Genomic DNA, 20353 nt, shown 5'->3' with positions numbered 1-20353 from the left:
TATTCAAAACATTTTCTTTTTAATTTAGAAAAAAATATCCAGATGTCCTCCAGTTATACAGATAATGGAATAGTAGTTGCATCTGCTGAAGCCTTTATGCAAAACTTTAAAAATCTTGTGGGCTATCACAACTCAGTCACAGAAGAAAACCTTCCATTGCTTGGTGCTAATGAGAATCTTGAGTCGCAGTCAGGTAACTTTTTAGTAGTTTTCATTTTCTTTAAGGCAGACAGAAAAAGAGGAATGGTTTTGCCATTTTCATATAATGAAGTACCTATTTAAAAATGACTCACTTTGGTGCATAACAGCTTCAGGGGAAGTGTTTTAAGGAATTCATCATTTTTATACTTAGCATACCCCGAATCTCATTTTATACTGTAGTCAATACAAGCTGTTCGTGTTTCTGTGGACTGCATATTATACAGTAGGCATTCTGTCTTTGAGGGTATTGTAAGCCTTATTGTCTGCTGTTGTCAGCAGAGGAGTTACAATTTTTAAAAGAGAACACCAAATATGGGGATTTGGCTTTAGGTTACTAAATCTCCCCAGATGTACAAAGTAATTTAATACAAAATAGTAGGGATATCCATAGCTTTAGTTTTGTAAGATGGCCTCTGCTTTGGTTCCAGGTTTTTTATGTGAAATGAAAGATGTACTTTTGTTTTTGACGAAAAGCAGAGATCAAACCAGTTTAGTAGTAATCCAGTGAAGCTAGATGTCAGAATTTTTATTTTGTATTTGTCTTGTCAAATACTGAATTACCGTATAACTTTAGATGCTGTTTTGACATTAACCCCTTTGGAGCTGGGAGTTGGGATTTCCCAACATTAAACGTGAACACATTTCGCAGAAGCTTTTAGCATCGGATTATCTGGACATTCACACCTAGTGTGAGTGTTGTGACTAAGTGAACTTGTGGCAGAAGACCAAGCTTTAAGGGATTGTGGACTTGCAGACCCTGACGCATTATATTGTGTGAGTAGTGTATAATTTTAAAACTTAAACAAATTGTGTATTTCAATAGAGGAGGACTTTTTGTTTTTTAAATGTAGCTCTTTTAGAAAACGATGAAAAGGATGAAGAGGATATGTCTCTGGATTCAGGAGATGAAATCTCACAAATAGAAGTGTACAGCAATTTTCATTCAGAAATTTTGGCGAAAGAGACCAAAGGATCACGTGGAACAGATCAAAAAAAGAATATTCAAATTGAGTTGCAGTCGTCTCTTGACATGCAAAAAAGTTTATTAGAAGATAAGACTTATCAGATTGATTCTGAAGAGAGAGCTTTTATTGATGTAAGCTCTGAAGGACAGAACAGCAGTTCAGCTGAACAAGATTCATATAGCAACTTTCAGATTTATCAAAGTCAATTAAGTATGTCCCATCACTGTAGTCATTTTAATGTTCTCACTCACCAGACATTTTTGGGGACACCATATGCCCTTTCATCAAGTCAGTCTCAAGAAAGTGAAAATTACTTTTTATCTGCTTATACTGAAAGCTTGGGGGAGAAGTGATTTTTCCAGGCCATATTTAAAAGAGAAATAATTATAGTAACTTTTTTTACATAAGTTGTTACGGACTTTTTCTGTTTCTTAAAAGTGAATTAACAATTTATATTTCATTCTCTAGAAACAAAAGGTTTCTGTCCTTTCTCAAAAATTTTTTCCCCTCTTATTTAAATCATGATGGCCTGTAACAGTTGAAGCATATGAAAATTGAAATAAATATATATATATTTTTAACATATATTGTACTTGAATTATCTAATGTTGGCACTTTTTAAGTTTTACATTTGTATATCACCTGTACTTTGGCTTCAAATTGAAGTCTGTTTTATATATAAAACTAGACGTTTGCAAAAGGATAGTAGACAGCAATGGCTTTACTTCTCTAATGTTAGATGATACCAGCTACTTTTGCTGAAATGACCTATCAACTATTGTATTTATTTTCATTTAAGCTTTTTGTATAGTGTTTTTACATAGGTATAAGCCAGTGATATTAATAAATACAAGATTTTGGCTCAATACCTCAAGATTTATCTAACAGTGCAGTTTCTTTTAGTAAATAAACTGTGTACATAGGACTTAGGCCTTAATTCCAGGCAGCATTATTTTTTTATCTTCAGGCTTAGCCATGTTAAAATTCTGGTCAACCTGTTATTTTAGGGCACTTGATAATTATAATTTTCAATGCTTGTGTGACCCTTGACTTACCCAAATTCAATTTCATATTTCAAAATATAAATTTATTAAAGGCATTGGACAATTTGGAACAAACAGTTTGCTTATAAATTTTTAAATTGGCAGTCTTAGAAAAGAAGTATATTTTTGAGGTGGTAAGTACTTAAATGCTAGACTAAAAACTTTAAATTCAGATAAAATATGTGGTGGAGGTAAATTTTAAACCCTCATCTATTGCCAATAACTGCCTCTCCATTACTAATTCAAAAAGTTGTAAAAATAGGATTTGGAGAAAAGAAAATTACCTGTGAGCCTAAACTGAATTTCAGTTATTTTAGTAAAGTTGGGATGTATTAAATCAGACTTTCCTTTGACACCTCAAAACAACTTGGAAGAGTTTCTACCCTTTTAAATCTTTTTGTATATTAAAATACATAAGTGGTATTTCAGTTAATAAGGTATACATAAAATGTGTGGAAGAACATTACTAACAGATCAGAAACTCCAGACTGTGTTTAAGGTAAGTAGGAAAATGTTTTTATAGGACTTAAATACCCAGATGGTGAAAGAGCAGAAACATGCTTCTTATTACTACTAAACTTTTACAAAGGTGTCTGTTTTATTGTTGAAAAATTATATATATATACACATATACAGCATTTTATTACATAATATACAATTTTTAAATAAGCATCTAAAAAGTCAACCTAGACTATTTGTAAAAATAGTTAAGTGACAAGGACATTTTATAATTTGGAAGACAAATCAAATGTGAAGGATTTGATTTTTCTACATTTAAAACGAAGAACTAAAATTCTTCTTGATTGGCAGCTAAAGGCATGAGATTAGTTTCCAACTCCCTTTGCTTCTGGAGAAGGCCCTGAAATTACATTGATATATGTTAGTAAAGGTATGCAGCAGACTTGCAAGTTACTCCTTTTTAACATTTTTATCCTGTTAATTCAGAATTTTATTTTTGAAAACATGTATTAAGTTCAAATACTTGGCTACTGTCTAAGCTTTCTCTTTGTCATGTTAAATTAATTACTCAAAAAAAATTTCAGTAATTCTCACACTAGACTTTTGTAGCTATTATAATATTTGTAAGATTGTATTTTTAGCATAGAAACAAATAAGGATGACTTATCTTAAAACCAGGTCTACATGATTTTATGGGCCTGAGTTTCCCTCTTCCTGTCTGCCAAATGCTAGTGTTTCCTGCACTAACAGTGGCTAATCTAAGGCCCTGCTGAATAATATGTGGGTGAATGTGTACATCATAGTCCTTCCTCTTGACCTTGTCTCCACAAAGCTAGTAGTTTTAGGTTAAAAACAAACAAAAAAACCTTCAGTGTGTGAATTACCAAACCTGAGTAACATAACTCAATCTATATGTAACCAAACCTACCATTTAAAAAACAAAGGACAGTCTTCTTCATAATCCTGTGTTAGTGCGAGTGATTTTCTAGCTCTATAGAATCAATTTGATGACTGAACATGGAAAAAGACACCCCTAAAATGACAGTGTATTTTCCCCAAATACAAAAAGTACACTTTAATCAAAACTAACAGCAAAAAATTTTGCAAGCTTACTATTTTTTTTTAAGCCAAGCTGATGGAGAAAAGTTACAGCCTTAAATAATGAATTTTATTTTTACATAGGCAAGATGAGAAGTCATAATTGGTCGGGGATAAAAAATAGTCTGGTGGATAAGGTTACACGTATAATTTCACAATGAATTATTTTTTGGGACTTGTGTTTATGTTGTGTTCTGAACACTGCCAACACATTCTATAAAAAGCATGAACTGCATTACTGAGAACCTATCACAACATAATTGTATATTTTCTGCCTTTGGTTTTAGGGCCTTAGTGATATTTTACTGCACAAATGTATGTTTTTTTCATTCAATAAAATGGTTTTAATATTTGAATTGTCTCATGATTTCATGCTGGAAATTTTAAAGATGGCAAGGTGAAGCAAACTGAAAGTCCTGTTTCCGTTCAAGAGTAGCATGTGCAGAGTGGGGCAAAAGTAGGTTTACAGTTCTTATGGAAAATAATACAAGAATAACTTGTTTCATGTACTCATAACTGTAAACCTACTTTTGCCCCACCCTGACGCTGAAATTTTTATTTTAAACTGGGATGTAGTAAAGTCACAAATCATGTAGACAACCAGGCATTTAGTAAACAGCCATTCCAACACACAGCCAGGAAACAGTCACATCCTTCATTAAAAAAAAAAAGTTCGTACCTGTCTCAGTTCTGACAGTCCCTTTAGGATTGCTTGCTGTCTATCCCTGTTTTTCACCAGGTTAGGATTAAGAAGTGGATCCCTGACATAATCAGAGTCAAATAGCTGTCTTTGTTCTTGGTCAAAGTCTAAAGCCAGATGAAAATGACAAGAATCAAATATATTCCTAACAATATGATATAAACCTACACTACAGTATATTCTAAGGATTCATGAATAAATGTATATCCTAAGAAAGCACCAAGCAAAATTCAAGTAATAAGATAGTTGATTAAAAATTTAGTAATGGATCCCCAAACTTGGGCAGACCTTGTTAGGACACTTTCTAGAACTAGGACCAGAATACCAATTTGGATTTTGAATTTATAATTGTAGAGGGAAAGAATACTTACTTAGTGGATTTTGGTACTGAGGATCCTGAGTTAGAGGCCTAGACAATGGTGCATCTGGATCAAGGTAATAGATCTCATTGGTTCGAACATAGGGAATAAAATGAGATGGTTCAGAAATTCTAGGTGATAATTCTGTTTGATTGCCTCCTGAGATCAGGTTCTCTCTTTCATAATTATTTTTTAATGTCTGAGTTTGTTGTGTTCTGTTTTTCACCATAGAAACTGGTGGTGATTGAGACCTGTATTTTTCAAAAAAGCATAAATAGGGATTAATGAAAAATGGTGTATTTTAGATTAAGCATATCTACTATTTAATTGCGTTTCAATTTATCCTAAATATGCTTGTAACACCTTTAGAAATAAAATAGGATTAATTTAAGTTTTTACTAGTACTTGCTAAAATATACACATACAGTCTATGCCATATGCCAGTTGGGGCAAGGAAGGGATTAAACTAGATCTGAGGATCAACACTACCTAGGTTATTTAAGGCAAATGTTTCTCAAATAATTCATCATAAAATAATGTACTTTACTATCTGAACTAAACTTGCTGTTACAGACACATTCTGAGACAAAACTGAACCAGCTGTTTTTTGAACAAAGACAAAATAAAACATCTAACAATTCTAAATTTTCAACTGGTTAATTGAATTTCTCATTATCCATACCAGTCATTTCTTCCCACCCACCCTCCAATCCAAGCAGAATGTCTTAGTTTGACACTTGTCATATCTGGAAAATCAAAAGTGTTAAAGCTGGGAGATAACAGAAAACATCACCCACATTCCTGCCTAGGAGGCCTGGGCCCAATCCAACTTAGCTTAAATAATCTTGGTAATTTTAAATGCCAGCCACCCCTTTCCCTTAGACCTCTACTCCTCACCTGGAAATCACACTCTTTCCTGTTTCTGTCTTCATATATATACATGGTTGATCTTACTTGTATTTTCAGCAAATACTTTTTATATATACATGCTTGATCTCAACTGTATTTTCAGCAAATACTTTTTATCTCTTTTGTACCACATACAAAGCACTAAGTAGCTGTGGAATCATGCTATCCTTAACATACCTTTCTTTGTTGAAAGAATTAATTTTCAGACATTCTTCTTCCTAAAAGATGGGTAGATAAATGCAGAAAGGAATAATAGTATTTCCACATGTTCTCACAAATACTTTAGTGGTTATTTGTTGGGAAAAATATTTGAGGATAATATTTGAATAAAAGATAATAGATTATGGGGTAGATTTTGTATTTTTCCTGAGTCAGAACCAAGCCATTAATTCCTGATCTTATAAATTACCTTCTATCTATCTGGATCATAAACTTCTGAATGGGTGTTTGAATAAAGAGTAGCATTAATCCATACAAGGTTTAAGGGTAAACTAAAGGACCAGATAGTAAACACTTGGCTGTGTGGGCCAACTGGTCTCTACTGGTACTCTAAACTCAGCAGCTGTTGTGTGAGACCAGCCAAAGATAATACATAAAAGAAAAAGAATGCGATGGCTGTGTATTTTTAAAACTTTATTTATAAAAGCAGGCAGCAGGGCAGATTTGCTCATGGGCCATAGTTTGCTAGCCCTGGGTGTAAATTAAAGCAAATTTCAGATAAACAGCCTTGTGAAAACATGCATGTGGGGAACTTTTAAATCTAGAAACAACATACACTTTAAAATATGTATTTGAGACAGAAGAGCTTTACCTTTTTGACTAGATGCCACCTGAACTTTGACTCAGTTTCCTGATGAGATGAATGAACTGGTGAAGTGCTTCTATTTTGAGAGAGGTTTCCAGGATTATTTCTTTCTACCAAATGAAGCAGTTCCATTTGCCTTCTTACCTTTTTTTCTTCTCTCTGCTTTTGAAGCTGCTTAGGGTACTTTTCTGATGCTGGAATATACCCTTTGAGTGGCTTATTTATATTCCAATCAGGCCTTTTAGGACACTTCTTCCTATGTTTTGTTTGTTTCTCTGCACTTGTGAACTGATTGCAATGGTCATTATACCAACTATTTTCTTTTTCTAAGTTCAATCCTTTATCCTGACTTCTTAGTTCTTGTTTGTTTTTCTTGGTGTTAAACTGTTCATTAAATTCTGCAGGTATCTCGGGAGAGGAACAATTTATAATTTCCCTCTCTGTTACTGATCCACAGTGTGATTCTGCACTGGTGAATATTTCAATATTTAAGTCATCTAAAAGGAAAAAAAAAAGCATATGATTTTTAATATTGTAGTTAAAATATACTTAACATAAAATTTTCCATTTTAACCATCTTTTAAAGGTAATTGTTTTATTAGTTACTACCTTCTACTACCCTCTAAAACATTTTTCCTTAAAATTTTCAAAATAAATTATATAGCCATTAAATATCTCCCCATTCCTCCATCCCCCAAGCCCCTGGCAATCACCATTCTACTTTGTTTCTATAAATGTGACTAAGTGCTTCACATAAGTAAAGTCACAAATATTTGTCTTTTTGTGACTGGCTATTTTCACTTAGTATAATGTCCTCAGAAGTTCACCTATGTTATAGAATTGTCAGAATTTCCACCCTTTTTAAGACTGAATAATACACCATTGTATGTATGTAAACACACCTGTTTACCCATTCATATGCCATGGGACACAGGTTGCTTCCACCTTGATGAACATGGGTGTCCAAATACCTCAGATCTTTTCAGTTTTTTCAGGTATACACCCAGAAGTAGAATTCCTAGTTCAAATGGTAATTGCTGTTTTCTATAGTGGCTGCACTATTTTACAACCCCACCAGTAATACACAAGGGTTCTAATTTCTCCAGATCTTTCATTAAACCATTTTTAAGTATATAGTTCAGTGGCATAAAGAACACCCACTACACAGAATCTCCCATTCCATACTCTCCCAACCCCAGTAACTTCCACTCTACTTTCCATCTCCGAATTTGTTCACCCTACCCTAGATCCCTCACACAAGTGGATCATCCTATGCTAGAGTACATACCAGAATTTAAGATTGATTCATTTGTAGCATCACATATGAATAGACCATTTTTTTTAAATATTCTTTTTTTAAGAGATTTTATTTATTTTTAGAGAGGGAAGGGAGGGAGAGAGAGAAACATCAATGTGTGGTTGCTGGGGGCCGTGGCCTGCAACCCAGGCATGTGCCCTGACTGGGAATCATACCTGCGATGCTTTGGTTAGCAGCCCGCACACAATCCACTGAGCTATGCCAGCCAGGGCTGAATAGACCATTTTTTAAACAACTTTCAACAGCATGGTCTTGGCTTTGACTTGAATATACAAACACCATATCTAATACCATCTTGTACAACTAAGTATACTTCCAAGAAAAAGTTTAATTTGCAATTTTCATATCAATGGTAACTGACAAAAACTTCATCAAAAGCAATGTAAAAAAACGAGATGTGAAGTGTTCTTGGTTTGAAATTAACAAAGTACCTAAGTATTGAATATAAAGGGACCTGGAAAGTGTCCTTCAGTTGTTTTCACTCCAGAGACACTGGGAAAATGTCTTTTTTAACTGCCCTCTTGGTACCAGATTTTTAGGGAAATGTTGCTATTGATATACAGTCATGTTACATTTTATGTTCTTTTAAGTCCATATCTCACACACCATTACGCTTTTGCCTGCAGATCATCCCTGAATCACATACAACCTTTCATTTTTTCCATTGTAAAAAAACAGTAAAAGTTTCACCAAAGACATCTGAAATATCCTTAACTAATATAATGTTCAATGATGTGCTCTGCTTGCACAGCTGTGTAGCCAGTTGAAAACCTTGTAAAAACTTCCTTTTACTTATGATTAAAATTTAATGAAAGAAGGAGGTCAGGCTGCACATTAAAAAAAAGAATAGCCCAGTTATTGCTCTTATCATGGAGACTTCTTAGGTGGTTATTTCAGGCTGGAGTTGCTCTAAGACTAATCCCTGGTAAGGCTGCCCAGCCTGTGGTCATTCTCTTCCTGGGTATTTCTTTTTCCACTCTAGACACACTTGACACCTTTTTCTATCCTGCTCTCTGCCCTGGCAGGTTGGTATGAACCATATCAATGATTTCCTGGGTCCTCTGGCTTCTGCTTCTGCCAAGAGTGTTCACAAGCAGATTAAAGAGAAAAAAGAGTGAAGTCAAGATATTTATTCCACTAGCTCATTTCCTGGAACTTCACCTTATATTGACTCTGTCCCTTTACCAAAGGTGCCTTTCTAAATAAATCATTTGAATTTTTCGATTTTGGGACCCTGATTAATTTTGCTTATGTATAGCTGCTCATTGTTAATACACAGAATTTTACTATCTTAAAGACTTAGTTTCACTTTTCTTTAACTGGTGTGAGGATTTATATAACTTTGTTATTTATGTGGACATGGGGAAGGGACTGGACTAGATTCTTCAGGCTTAAAAGGCAACTATCAAGAAATACCAAGAGCTCATAAGCAGAATAATTTCAGGTAAGTAAGCAGGTTACACTGGCAAATTGCTTTACCCCACTTCCCTTTTCAAGGTTCCTTTCTACTTTCTGTCAAATAATGTGGGTCATTTGGTGTTTTCAAAGTAAGGTCTAAAATTAACTAGCAGAAAATCGTGCTCTATTAGGGTACAGATTTCTTTCAACACATTTTTGTTTTGTAGCTATCTACTATGCAACTTCAGAGTGGCTTTTATATTTCTAGAGGAATATAATTTCCTAGCCTATAACCAGTCAAATTGATTTTTGTCTCTTTTCAAGTTACTCATAGGAGGCTGCATTGGGAATTAAGACGTTTTCCAGTTCAAGGTGGTGACCTAGTAAGATCCTCAATTCACCTCCTCACATGGACATACTGAATCTACAGCAATATATGGAATAATTTCCTCTGAAACAATCATAAAAACTGTCCCAGTGACTCCTACACATCAGGCAAGTGAGAAAGAGACCACACTGAAGTCACTAGGAGAGGCCAAGACACAATCAAGCCATCCACCCTACCCCCGGCATGGCAACCCATGAATTGGGAGGGAATTCAAAACTCAAGAGCTTTTCCCCGAGGAACAAAGGGTTTGTACACCACATTGTAGTTTTAAGACCTACACTTAAGAGATGAACCTCCAAAACATGTAACTTTGGCAGTCAACAGGGCTTGCAAACATGAAACCCACAAAAGCTCACACATGAACTCACTTGCCCCAGGGCCCAGTGCAGAGGCAGCCAATTGTGTCCAGACTGTACTTGAAAGTGGATCACTTACCTTCATTAAAATGTTGGCCTGAGGGGCAGGCATCTAACTTAACACATCTAGGGGCCTGCTGGGATCCCCTCCAGAAGACTGAACCTGGCGGGTGATTTATTTTTTAACTCTAGGCAAGTTCCCCAACCCCAAGCAAGCGTCATCTTTTGTTCCCCTTCTGCATAGTTCCAGCTGGCATGTACCATCTTCGTACTCTCCTTGTGCCCCATTCCAGAGTGCCAGTATTTCCTGGAAAGGCACTGTAACACGCATCTGGTGTCCCATTATTTGTGGCCACAGCCAGGGTAATGTTCCTGATGGCCTGGCCCTGGAGGCCGTGAGGGTTTGCTTGCATTCCTGGATCACAGAGACAGTTCTTGGCAGACTACCACTCCACTCCCTGAGTGATAACCAGCAAGTGGGTAAGATACCACAGTCTTGGAGGTCCCCACCTGAAAAGAAAGGGGTCTGAGCCCAAGCCTGAGGAACAGGCACCAGAAAAAGGAGCTTCCATAACATCTAGCTTAGAAAACTGGCAGGGCTTACAGCTGGGAAAGCCAAAGGCCTGCAGGAAACCAAGGTTGTGCTCTCTGAGTACCAGTGCAGAGGCAGCAGTTTGAAAGCACCTGGGTGTTGTAAGAAGGTGACACACTGACTAATTTTAGGGTGTGTGCTGGAGGGACAGGGACCTGGTTAGAACTTTGCCAGAGATATAACTACTGGCAGGCACCATTTAAAAATCTTTATTTACTCCCATCTAGCTAGTCTGATACTACCAGATACCATTTCTGACTTCTCCATTAATGTTGCTAACACTGTTGACCCCACCCTGGCATTTCTCTGAGGACCCACCAGGTTGGCACCCCTGCCATACCCGGTGGGTGGCCTCAGCAGCACCAGCACATTGCTGTGTGTTTTCAACAGTCAAGGCTGGGCCTCACTGCCAGCTACACCAAAGCCCTGCTCTGGACATCAGTGCATGCTCAAGGGTTAGTTATGGTCAGGCCCCACAGCCAGCTGTGCCCAGCGCCAGCCTTGCCTGCCCAGTGTGTCCTTAGCAGTTGTACCCCAATCACAACAGAAGGCCACACAGGGAACACCTCGGGAGCACATAGCTCTGGTGAGAGGGGGTTGACGGGGGATACCATCACTTGGCACCATGGTACACCTTCTAAAAAAGGCCACATTTTCAAGACCAGAAGACAGGTGGTCTACCCAATGCATAGAACCAAACAGGCAAAATTGAGGAGACAAAAGAGTATATTCCATACAAAAAACAATATAAAACCCCAGGAAAAAAAATTAAACAAAATGGAAAGGAGCTATCTACTAGATTAAGAATTCAAAACAACAGTCATAAAGATGCTCGCCAAACTCTGTAGGCAAGCTGAGAACTTCAACAAAGAGACAAAAACTATAAAGAACTGATCAGAGCTGAACTAACTGAAAAATACACCAGAATAGATCAGTGATCAGAAAGACAGGATAGTGGAAATCACCAAATGGGAGAATAAAAAATTTAAAAGAATGAGCATAGCATAAGGAACCTCTGGGACAACATCAAATGTACTAACATTTGTGTCACAGGGATCCCAGAAGGAGAAGAGTGAGAGAAAGGAACAGTAAATCTATTTGAAGAAATAATGGCTGGAAATGTCCCTAACCTGACAAAGGAAACAGACATCCATATCCAAGTAGCACAAAGAGTCCCAAACAAGATGAACCAAAAAAAAAACCTCACACCAAGAACATCAATAGTAAAATGTTAAAAGTTCAAGGAAAACAGAGAATCTTGTTATTTGTCATTCTTACCCAAGGGCACTTTTTCATTGCTTTCTATAAAGAGAGGGAGAGAAACATGATGCAAGAGAGAAACACTGATTGGCTGCCTCCCATATGCACCTAGACTGGGGCTCAAATCTGCAACCTAGGCATACGCCCTTACCAGGAATTGAACCCTCAACCCTTTTGGCTATGGGACAATGCTCCAACCAACTGGGCCACACCAGCCAGGGCAAAGCAAGAAAATCTTAAAAGTAGCAAGAGAAAAACTAGTTACATACAAGGAAATGCCGAGCTGACTTTTTAACAGAAACTTTGCAGACCAGAGAGAGGGACAGGATATATTCAACACGATGAAAGAGAGAAAACTTTCAACCAAGAATACCCCACTTGGCAAAGTTATCATTCAGAATTGAAGAAGAGTTTCCCAGACAGGCAAAAGCTATGGAGTTCATCATCACTACGACATTACAAGGAATGTTAAAGGGAGTTCAAGTGGGAAAAAAAGGACCAAAACTAGAAATAAGAAAACATATAAAAGAAGAAAAATCACCGTCATAAAAGCTAGTGTGAAAACAATTAAATTGCAATAAATACATACCTTATCAATAATTACTTTAAATGTAAATGGACTAAGTGCTACATTCAAAAGACAGGGTGGCTGAATATTATGACATAATAATAAAGGGATCAATCTAACAAGAGGATATAATACTCTAAACATCTATGCATGCAACTTAAGAGCAGTGAAATGCAGCAAATATTAATGGACATAAAGGGAGAGACTAACAGTAACACAATAATAGCAGGGGACTTAAAAACCCCACTTACATCAATTGATAGATAATCCACACAAAATTAACAAAGAAATATTGGCCTTAAGTGACATATTAGACTAAATAGACTTAATAGATATTTACAGAACATTCCATCCCCAAACAGTAGACTACACATTCTTCTGAAGTGCACACAAGCAGTGCCCAGAGCAGATTACATGTTAGGCTATAAAACAAGTCAAGAAATTTAAGAAGATTGAAATCATGTCAAGCATCTTTTATAACCACAATGGTATGAAACTAGAAATTAGTTACAAGAGGAAACCTGGAAAGAATACAGGTGGAGGCTGAACAACATGCTAGCAAACAACCAATGAGTCGATGAAATCAAATGTTATGAAAATAATGCCTCAAGATAAAGAAAAATGGAAACATTACAAAATCTATGGGACACAGCAAAAGCTGTTATAAGGGGGAAGTTTATAACAACACTGGTCTACCTCAGAAACAAGAAAAATCTCTAATAATCCAAACTTACACCTAAAGGAAGTAGAAAAAGAATAAACAAAGCCCAACGTTACCGTAGAAGGAAGGAATAAAGACCATAGCAGAAGTAAATGAAACTGAAGGTGGAAACCTCAGTCTCCCTGATTTCAAACTATACTACAATGATACAATAATCAAAACAGTATGATACTAACACAAAAACAGACACGTAGGTCAATGGAACAGAATAAAGAGCCCAGAAATAAACCTATGCTTATATAATCAATTAAATTTACAACAAAGGAGGCAAGAATAAACAATGCGAAAAAGTCTTCAATAAATGTTGTTAAGAACACTGGACAGCTACATGCAAAAAAATTATATGGGACCATATACAAAATAAACTCAAGCTGATTAAATACCTAAATTTAAGACTTGAAACTGTAAAATTTCTAGAAGCAAACAGTAAATTCTGACATTTCTCATAGCAATACTTCTTTTCTGATATATCTCCTTGAATAATGGCAACAAAATAAAAAATAAGTAAATGGGACCCAGCACAGGGAATACAGTCAATAATATTGTGATAACTTTGTAGGGTGATACTAGACTTCCCCTGGTGAACACTTCATAAGGTATATATAAATGTCAAATCGCTATGTTGTACAAATGAAACTAATATTGTATGTCAACTATACTTTAATGAAAAGAAGAACTTTACATTCCAGAATAAAAAAAAATTAAAAACATAAAATGTGAAGGGAGGGAAAGTAAAAACAGAGAGATTTAGAATGTGTCAAAACTTACATTGTTACCAACTTAAAATCAACTGTTATAAGTATCAGTTGTTACATGTAAGCCTCGTGGTAACCACAAGGCAAAAACCCACAGGAGAAACAACAAAGAGAAAGAGAAAAGAATCTAAGCACAACACTAAAGAAATCTTCAAAACATAAAGAGTAAAAAAAGAAAGGAACAAGCCGGCATAGCTCAGTGGATTGAGCATGGGCTGCGAACCAAAATGTTGCAGGTTCGATTCCCAGCCAGGGCACATGTCTGGGTTGCAGGCCACAGCCCCCAGCAACCGCACATTGATGTTTCTCTCTCTCTCTCCCCCCCATCTCCCTCCCTTCCCTCTCTAAAAATAAATAAATCTTAAAAAAAGAAAGGAACAGAGAAACTACAAACCAGAAAACAATGAACAAAATGGCAATAAGTACATACCTATCAACAGTTATTGTAAATGTAAATAGAATTCTCCTCCAATCAAAAGATACAGAGTGGCTAAAACAGATATAAAATTAAGACCCATCTGTAGTAGTCCCCCATTATCTGTGAGGGATATGTTCCAAGATCCACAGTTGATACCTGAAACCACAGGTAGTACTAAACCCAATGCATGTTTTTTCCATATATACATGCACTTTGTGGCTTCTCTTTGGTACATTCCATTTGTGAGCATCACTATTCTTGTGCTTTGGGGCCATTAAGTAAAATAAGGATTATCTGAACACAAGCACTGTGATACTGTGACAGTTGATCTGATAACAAGGTGACTGATACATGCAGGTAGTACATACAGGGTGGATTTGCTGGACAAAAGGATAACTCATGTCCTAGGTGGGACAGGACAAGGTTTTATCATGCCACTCAGAATGGTATTCAATATAAAACTTATGAATTGTTTCTTTCTGGAATTTTCCATTTAAAATTTCCACAGTCAATCGAAGTTAACTAAAACCATGTAAAATGAATTTGTGGATAAGGGAGGGCTGCAAGAGACTCACTTCAGATGTGAGGACACACTCAAAATAAAAGTGAAGGGATGGTAAAAGAAGGACATTACATAACGATAAAGAGGTCAATCCAACAAGAGTATTGTAAATATTTCAGAACCCAACATAGGAGCACCTAAACATATGAAACAAAGATTAACAGACATTAAGGGAGAAATAACAATATGATAGTAGCAGATGTTAATAACCCACATACACAATGGATAGATCATCCAAACAGAAAATCAATAGGAAAACACCGACCTTACATGAAATGTTAGACCAATGTAATTCACAGATATATACAAAACATACCATCCAATTCCAACAGAATGAACATTTTTTTCAAGTGCACACAGAACATTGTCTAGTATAGATCATGTATAAAGCCACAAACAAGTCTTAATACATTTATGAAGACTGAAATCATACCAAATGCTTTTTCCAACTATAATGGTATGAAACTAAAAATGAATTACAAGAAAGCTGGAAAATCTGCAAATATGTGGATATTAAATAACATGCTATGTAACAACCAATGGGTCAAAGAAGAAATGAAGAGGACTTCAAAAAATACCTTGAGACAAATTAAAATGAAAATACATCAAAACTTATGGAATGCGGTGAAAGCAGGTCGAAGAGAGAAGTTCATCATGATAAATGCCTACATCAAGAAATAAGAAAAATATCAAAGAAACAACGTAATTATACCTCAAGGAACTGGAAAAAAGAAAAAATGAAAACCAAAGTTACTAGAAGGAAATAAAGAACACAGAGGAAATAAAATAGAGACTAAAAAGATAATAGAAAAAAATACAATAAAACTGTAAGAGCTGGCTCTTTGAAAAGATAATCTGACAAACCTTCTGCTAGACTCACCAAAAATAAAGGAGAAAGTACTCAAATAAAATCAGACATGAGAGAGATGTTACAACTGATACCACAGAAATATGAAGAATCGTGAGAACAGTATGAACAATCATACACCAATATATTTGAGAACCTGTAAGAAATGGATAAATTCCTGGAAATGTACAACCTACCAAGACTAAATCGAGAAGAAATAGAACATTTAAACAGACCCATTACTAGTAAAGAAAATGAGTAATCAAAAACTACCCAACAAACAAAAGTCCAGAACCAGATAGCTTCACTAGTAAATTCTACCAAATATTCGAAGAAGAATTATTACCAATCCTTTTACAAAAGAGTTAGAAGAGGAGGAAATGCTTCTGAACTAATTTTATGAGGCCAGCATTACCCCGATACCAAAACAAGATATGTCTACCACAAGAAAGTAAAATTACAAACCAATATCCCTGATGAAACATATGGAAAAACTTCCCAACAAAATATTAACAAAGTGAATTCAACAATACATTAAAAGGATTATATACACTGTGATCCAGTGTGATTTATTTCAAGGATGCAAGGAGAATTCAGTACACACATATCAATCAATGAGACACACTATAATAAAAAACAAAAACTAAAGCTGTGGCTGGTGTGGCTCAGTGGATTGAGTGCTGGACTGCAAACCAAAGGGTCATGGGTCCAATTCCTAGTCAGGACACATGCCTGGGTTGCGGGCTGGGTCCCTGGTATGGGGTGTGCAAGATGCAACCACACATTGATGTTTCTCTCCCTCTCTTTCTCCTTCCCTTCCCTTTGCTCTAAAATAAATAAATGAAATCTTTTAAAAAATGAATAAAGATCATATGATCATCTCAATAGATGCAGAAAAGCATTTGACAAAATTCAACATGCATTTATTACTCTGAACAAACTGGGAATAGAGGAAACATACCTCAACATAATAAAGGCTACCTATGACAAGCCCACAGCTAACATACTCAAGGGTGAAAAGTTGAAAGCTTTTTCTAAGATCAGGAACAAGACAAGGATGCCATTCTCACCACTTTTATTCAATATACTAATGTAAGTCTTAGCCAGAGCAATTAAACAAGAAAAAGAAATAGAAGGCATCCAAATTAGTGAGGAAACAGTAAAACTGTCACTACTTGCCGATGACATAACAGAAAACCCTTCTACAAAAAAAAAGCTGTTAGAACAAATGAGTTTAGTGAAGTTGCAGGATACAAAATCAATACATGAAACTCTGTTGCAGTTCTAGATACCAATAAGAAACTACAAGATAGAGAAACTAAGAAAATTACCCTATTTACAATTGCATCAAAAAGAATTCTAGGAATAAATTTAACGAAAGAGGTGAAAGACCTGTACATTGAAAACTGTAAGACATTAATGGAAAAAATTCAAGAAAATGCAAATGAAAGGAAAACTATTCCAAAATTACAAATGGGAAGAATTAATATTATTAAAATATCCATACTACCCAAAGTGATCCACAAATTTCAATGAAATCCCTGTCAAAATCCCAGGGGTATTTTTCACAGAAATAGAAGAAACAATCCCAAAATTTGTATGGAACCACAAAAGACCCTGAATAGTCAAAGTAATCTTGAGAAAGAAAAAGCCAGAAGCAACACACTCCCTGATTTCAAACTATACTACAAAGCAATAATAATCAAACAGTATGGTATTGAAATAAAAACAAACACACATGTCAATACAACAGAACAGAGAGCCCAGAAATAAACTCACCCATACATGGTCAATTGATTTATAATAAGTTAGCCAAGATTATACAATGAGGAAAGGACAGTCTCTTCAATATTTGGTGCTAGGAAAACCAGATAGCCAAATACAAAAAAATAAAATTATACTAATATCTTATATTGGAGGTCCCTGATCTTTTTGGCACCATGGACCAATTCCATGGAAGACAATTCTTCCACAGACCAAGGGTGGGAGGATGGTTTCAGGAAGATTCAAGTGTATTACCTTCAAGCTCACCTCCTGCTGTGCGGCCCAGTTCCTGACAGGTACAAGTCCACAGCCTAGAGGTTGGGTACCCCTGTCTTATATCATATACAAAAATTAAATCTAAATTGATTAAAGGCTTGATTATAAGACCTGAAAACCATAAAACTCTGAGACAACATAGATGGTAAATTCCTTGACATCAGTCGTGGTGTCAGATCATTTTTGGATCTGATGCCAAAAGCAAAGTAAACAAGAGGGACTTCATCAAACTATAAAGCTGCTGCACAGTAAAGGAAACCATCAATAAACTGAGGGGCAACCTATTGAGTGGAAGAAAAATATTGGAAATTACAAGAACTCATACAACACAGTGAAAAAACACTCACAAATAATCTGATGAAAACATGGACAGAAAATCTAAACTAGCATTTCTCCAAAGATGACATACAGATGGCCAACAGGTACATGAAAGGATGTTAACATCACTAATTATTAGGGAAGTGAGAATAAAAACCACAATGAGATATCACCATACATCTGTTAGAATGTCTATTATCAAAAAGATAAGAAACAGATGTTGAAAGGATGTGGAGAGAAGAGAACCCTTGTGCACTGTTGCTGGGAATGCTGATTCGTGCAGTCACTGCGGAAAGCAGTATGGAGATACCTCAAAAAAATAAAAATGGTTCTGCCTTTTGACCCAGCAATCCCACTTCTGAGAATATAACTGAAGAAATCCAAAACACTAATTCAAAAGAACATATGCAGCATTATTTATAATAGCTAAGACAGGGAAGCAACTTAAGTGTCCATGGATAAATGAATAGGTACAGAAATTTAGTATGTATGTGCATATATGAATACATATAGATATGTGTGATATACACAATAGACAGAATATTATTCAGCCATAAAAAAATAATAAAAGCCTGAGGACATGATACTAAGTGAAATAAGTCAGATAAAGACAAATACCATATAATTGCACTTGTATGTGGCATCTTAACAAAAAGTTCATAGATAGATTGGTGTGGTAAGGGAAGTGAGTGATATTGGTGAAGGGAGGTCAAAAGGAACAAACTACTAGTTATAAGACATTGAGACATAATGTACAGAATGGTTGTTACGGGTAGATAGGCCCATACTCTTGGCCTGCCACTTCTCTATGAGCCAAGGAGCTGACACTTGGCAGACTGTGCCAAGCTGCAAGGAGAAGGGGGTGCCTCTCTGGGGGTGGGGTGCAGAGCCCTGAGGTTCAGCTGACTGCAGCATCCTAGCTGTGCAACTGCCTGGCCCAGAGGCAGCGGGAACCCTGGCAGACACCACAAGTGGCAGGGCACCACCGCTCTGGCACCATCTCCCTCTCACCCCCAGGTGGGAGTGGTGGTGGGGCCCAGCTGCAACAAAGCATTAGGCTAGGCAATGGCAGAGTCACTTCAGCATAGCTTGAGGCTTCAAGGGCAAGGAAGCCAGGCAGCCTTGAATGTATCAGAGTCAGGGCAGTCTCCCCCCACCAGCTGGGATGGCAGCAGGGGGGATACTTAAATTGAGTATACTGAAAGCTGGAAAATGAATGGATATGGCCCAAGTATGTGGGGAAAGCTGGAAAGATGAACAGATGGGGCCCAACCATGCTTAAGGCTAGAGAAATGATGGATAGGGTCCAAACAAGCCATTACCTCTAAAGATGAAGGGATAGGGCCCCCAGTGTACCAAGATCTAGAAAGATAATTAAATAAGGGGGAAAGCCCTTGTCCCCACCCTTCCAGGACTAGATTGGGGGTGGACCCAGGGGAAGAAAGGTACATATGCCATATAAACCAGAATGGCAGCAGAGGGTGGTCCTAGACCACTGTCAATCTAGCCTGGGTAAAGAAGGGATTGGTTGGGAGGCAGACCCACCCACAGCACCTGAAAGTTTAGGAAGTTAATTGGTCATCTTGAGAAAGCATCTGGCCCATCCTACACCCAAAATAGACACAGTCGCAGGAGAACAAAGAAATGCTCTAGCTCTTGCTTGTTGCTCACTGCTTGAAACCTGCACCCAGTGGGTACACTGGTCTGCCCTCCATGGGCCATGTGGTCTTAGTAGCTGCGTGGCCCATGGCCTCTAGAAGGGAGTTTTGCTCTTTCTCTTGCTGACCTGGTGAAGCATTTACCAGGGTGTTCATGTGCTCTTTCATCTGGAAGCATGTGACCTTATGGCCCTAGCAGCAGCATGGCCATGACCACACTGGCTCCACATGCAGCCTCCAGGAGGGAGTCTGAAGCCCAACAGCAGCTGGGAACAAGCTAAGCTACCTGGACGATCACTCAGCAGCCACCTGCAGGCCCCAAAGGACGATACTTTAAAATACAGCAGGAACTCTGGGCACTGCCCTTTGTTCTGGTCTTGCTGAGGATGGGTTACTAAGAGGAGATGAGCTAAGAGACAAGGAGTTCCCCATTCTTCAAAATGGCACAACATGCAAATCAAACTTCTTTCCTTTTGCATCAGCACCTGCCTCTTGAGTTTGGCTTTTGTGCCAGCAGGTAGCTGAACTTCTGCCTTTTTTTTGTTGTTGTTCAGTAACATGGTGAATATACCTGACCCTTGAACAATGTGAAGGTGAGTGGTACTATTCTCCTGC

At 37.0% G+C, this 20353-nt stretch overlaps 2 protein-coding genes across 15 annotated transcripts in view; one reads left to right on the top strand and one right to left on the bottom strand.

Moving 5' to 3' along the window:
• The window catches only part of TASOR (transcription activation suppressor), a 55144-nt gene extending 51623 nt beyond the window's left edge, over positions 1–3521 (top strand). For 4 of the 6 annotated variants that reach the window (XM_028517829.2, XM_028517825.2, XM_028517826.2 and 1 more), the window contains exons 23-24: positions 29–193; positions 1053–3521. In XM_028517829.2, coding sequence (XP_028373630.1) covers positions 29–193; positions 1053–1519 — 632 coding nt within the window. In that variant the 3' untranslated portion in view covers positions 1520–3521. Of the gene's footprint in view, positions 1–28; positions 194–775 lie in introns of all 6 variants that reach the window. The other 2 variants (XM_028517828.2, XM_028517831.2) reach the window with 1 other exon arrangement.
• Positions 1561–20353, bottom strand: part of CCDC66 (coiled-coil domain containing 66) — a 62019-nt gene continuing 43226 nt past the window's right edge. For 7 of the 9 annotated variants that reach the window (XM_036030932.1, XM_036030935.1, XM_036030930.1 and 4 more), the window contains 5 exons: positions 6546–7036; positions 5912–5952; positions 4838–5076; positions 4446–4573; positions 1788–3068 (listed from right to left, as the gene is read on the bottom strand). In XM_036030932.1, coding sequence (XP_035886825.1) covers positions 2997–3068; positions 4446–4573; positions 4838–5076; positions 5912–5952; positions 6546–7036 — 971 coding nt within the window. In that variant the 3' untranslated portion in view covers positions 1788–2996. Of the gene's footprint in view, positions 3069–4445; positions 4574–4837; positions 5077–5911; positions 5953–6545; positions 7037–20353 lie in introns of all 9 variants that reach the window. The other 2 variants (XM_028517833.2, XM_036030934.1) reach the window with 2 other exon arrangements.

This window comes from Phyllostomus discolor, chromosome 7, assembly GCF_004126475.2.
Source record: "Phyllostomus discolor isolate MPI-MPIP mPhyDis1 chromosome 7, mPhyDis1.pri.v3, whole genome shotgun sequence".
In the NCBI taxonomy this organism is placed as follows: Eukaryota; Metazoa; Chordata; class Mammalia; order Chiroptera; family Phyllostomidae; genus Phyllostomus; species Phyllostomus discolor.
Note: the sequence above shows the minus strand (reverse complement) of the source record. Positions and strands in the feature narration are given on the sequence as shown.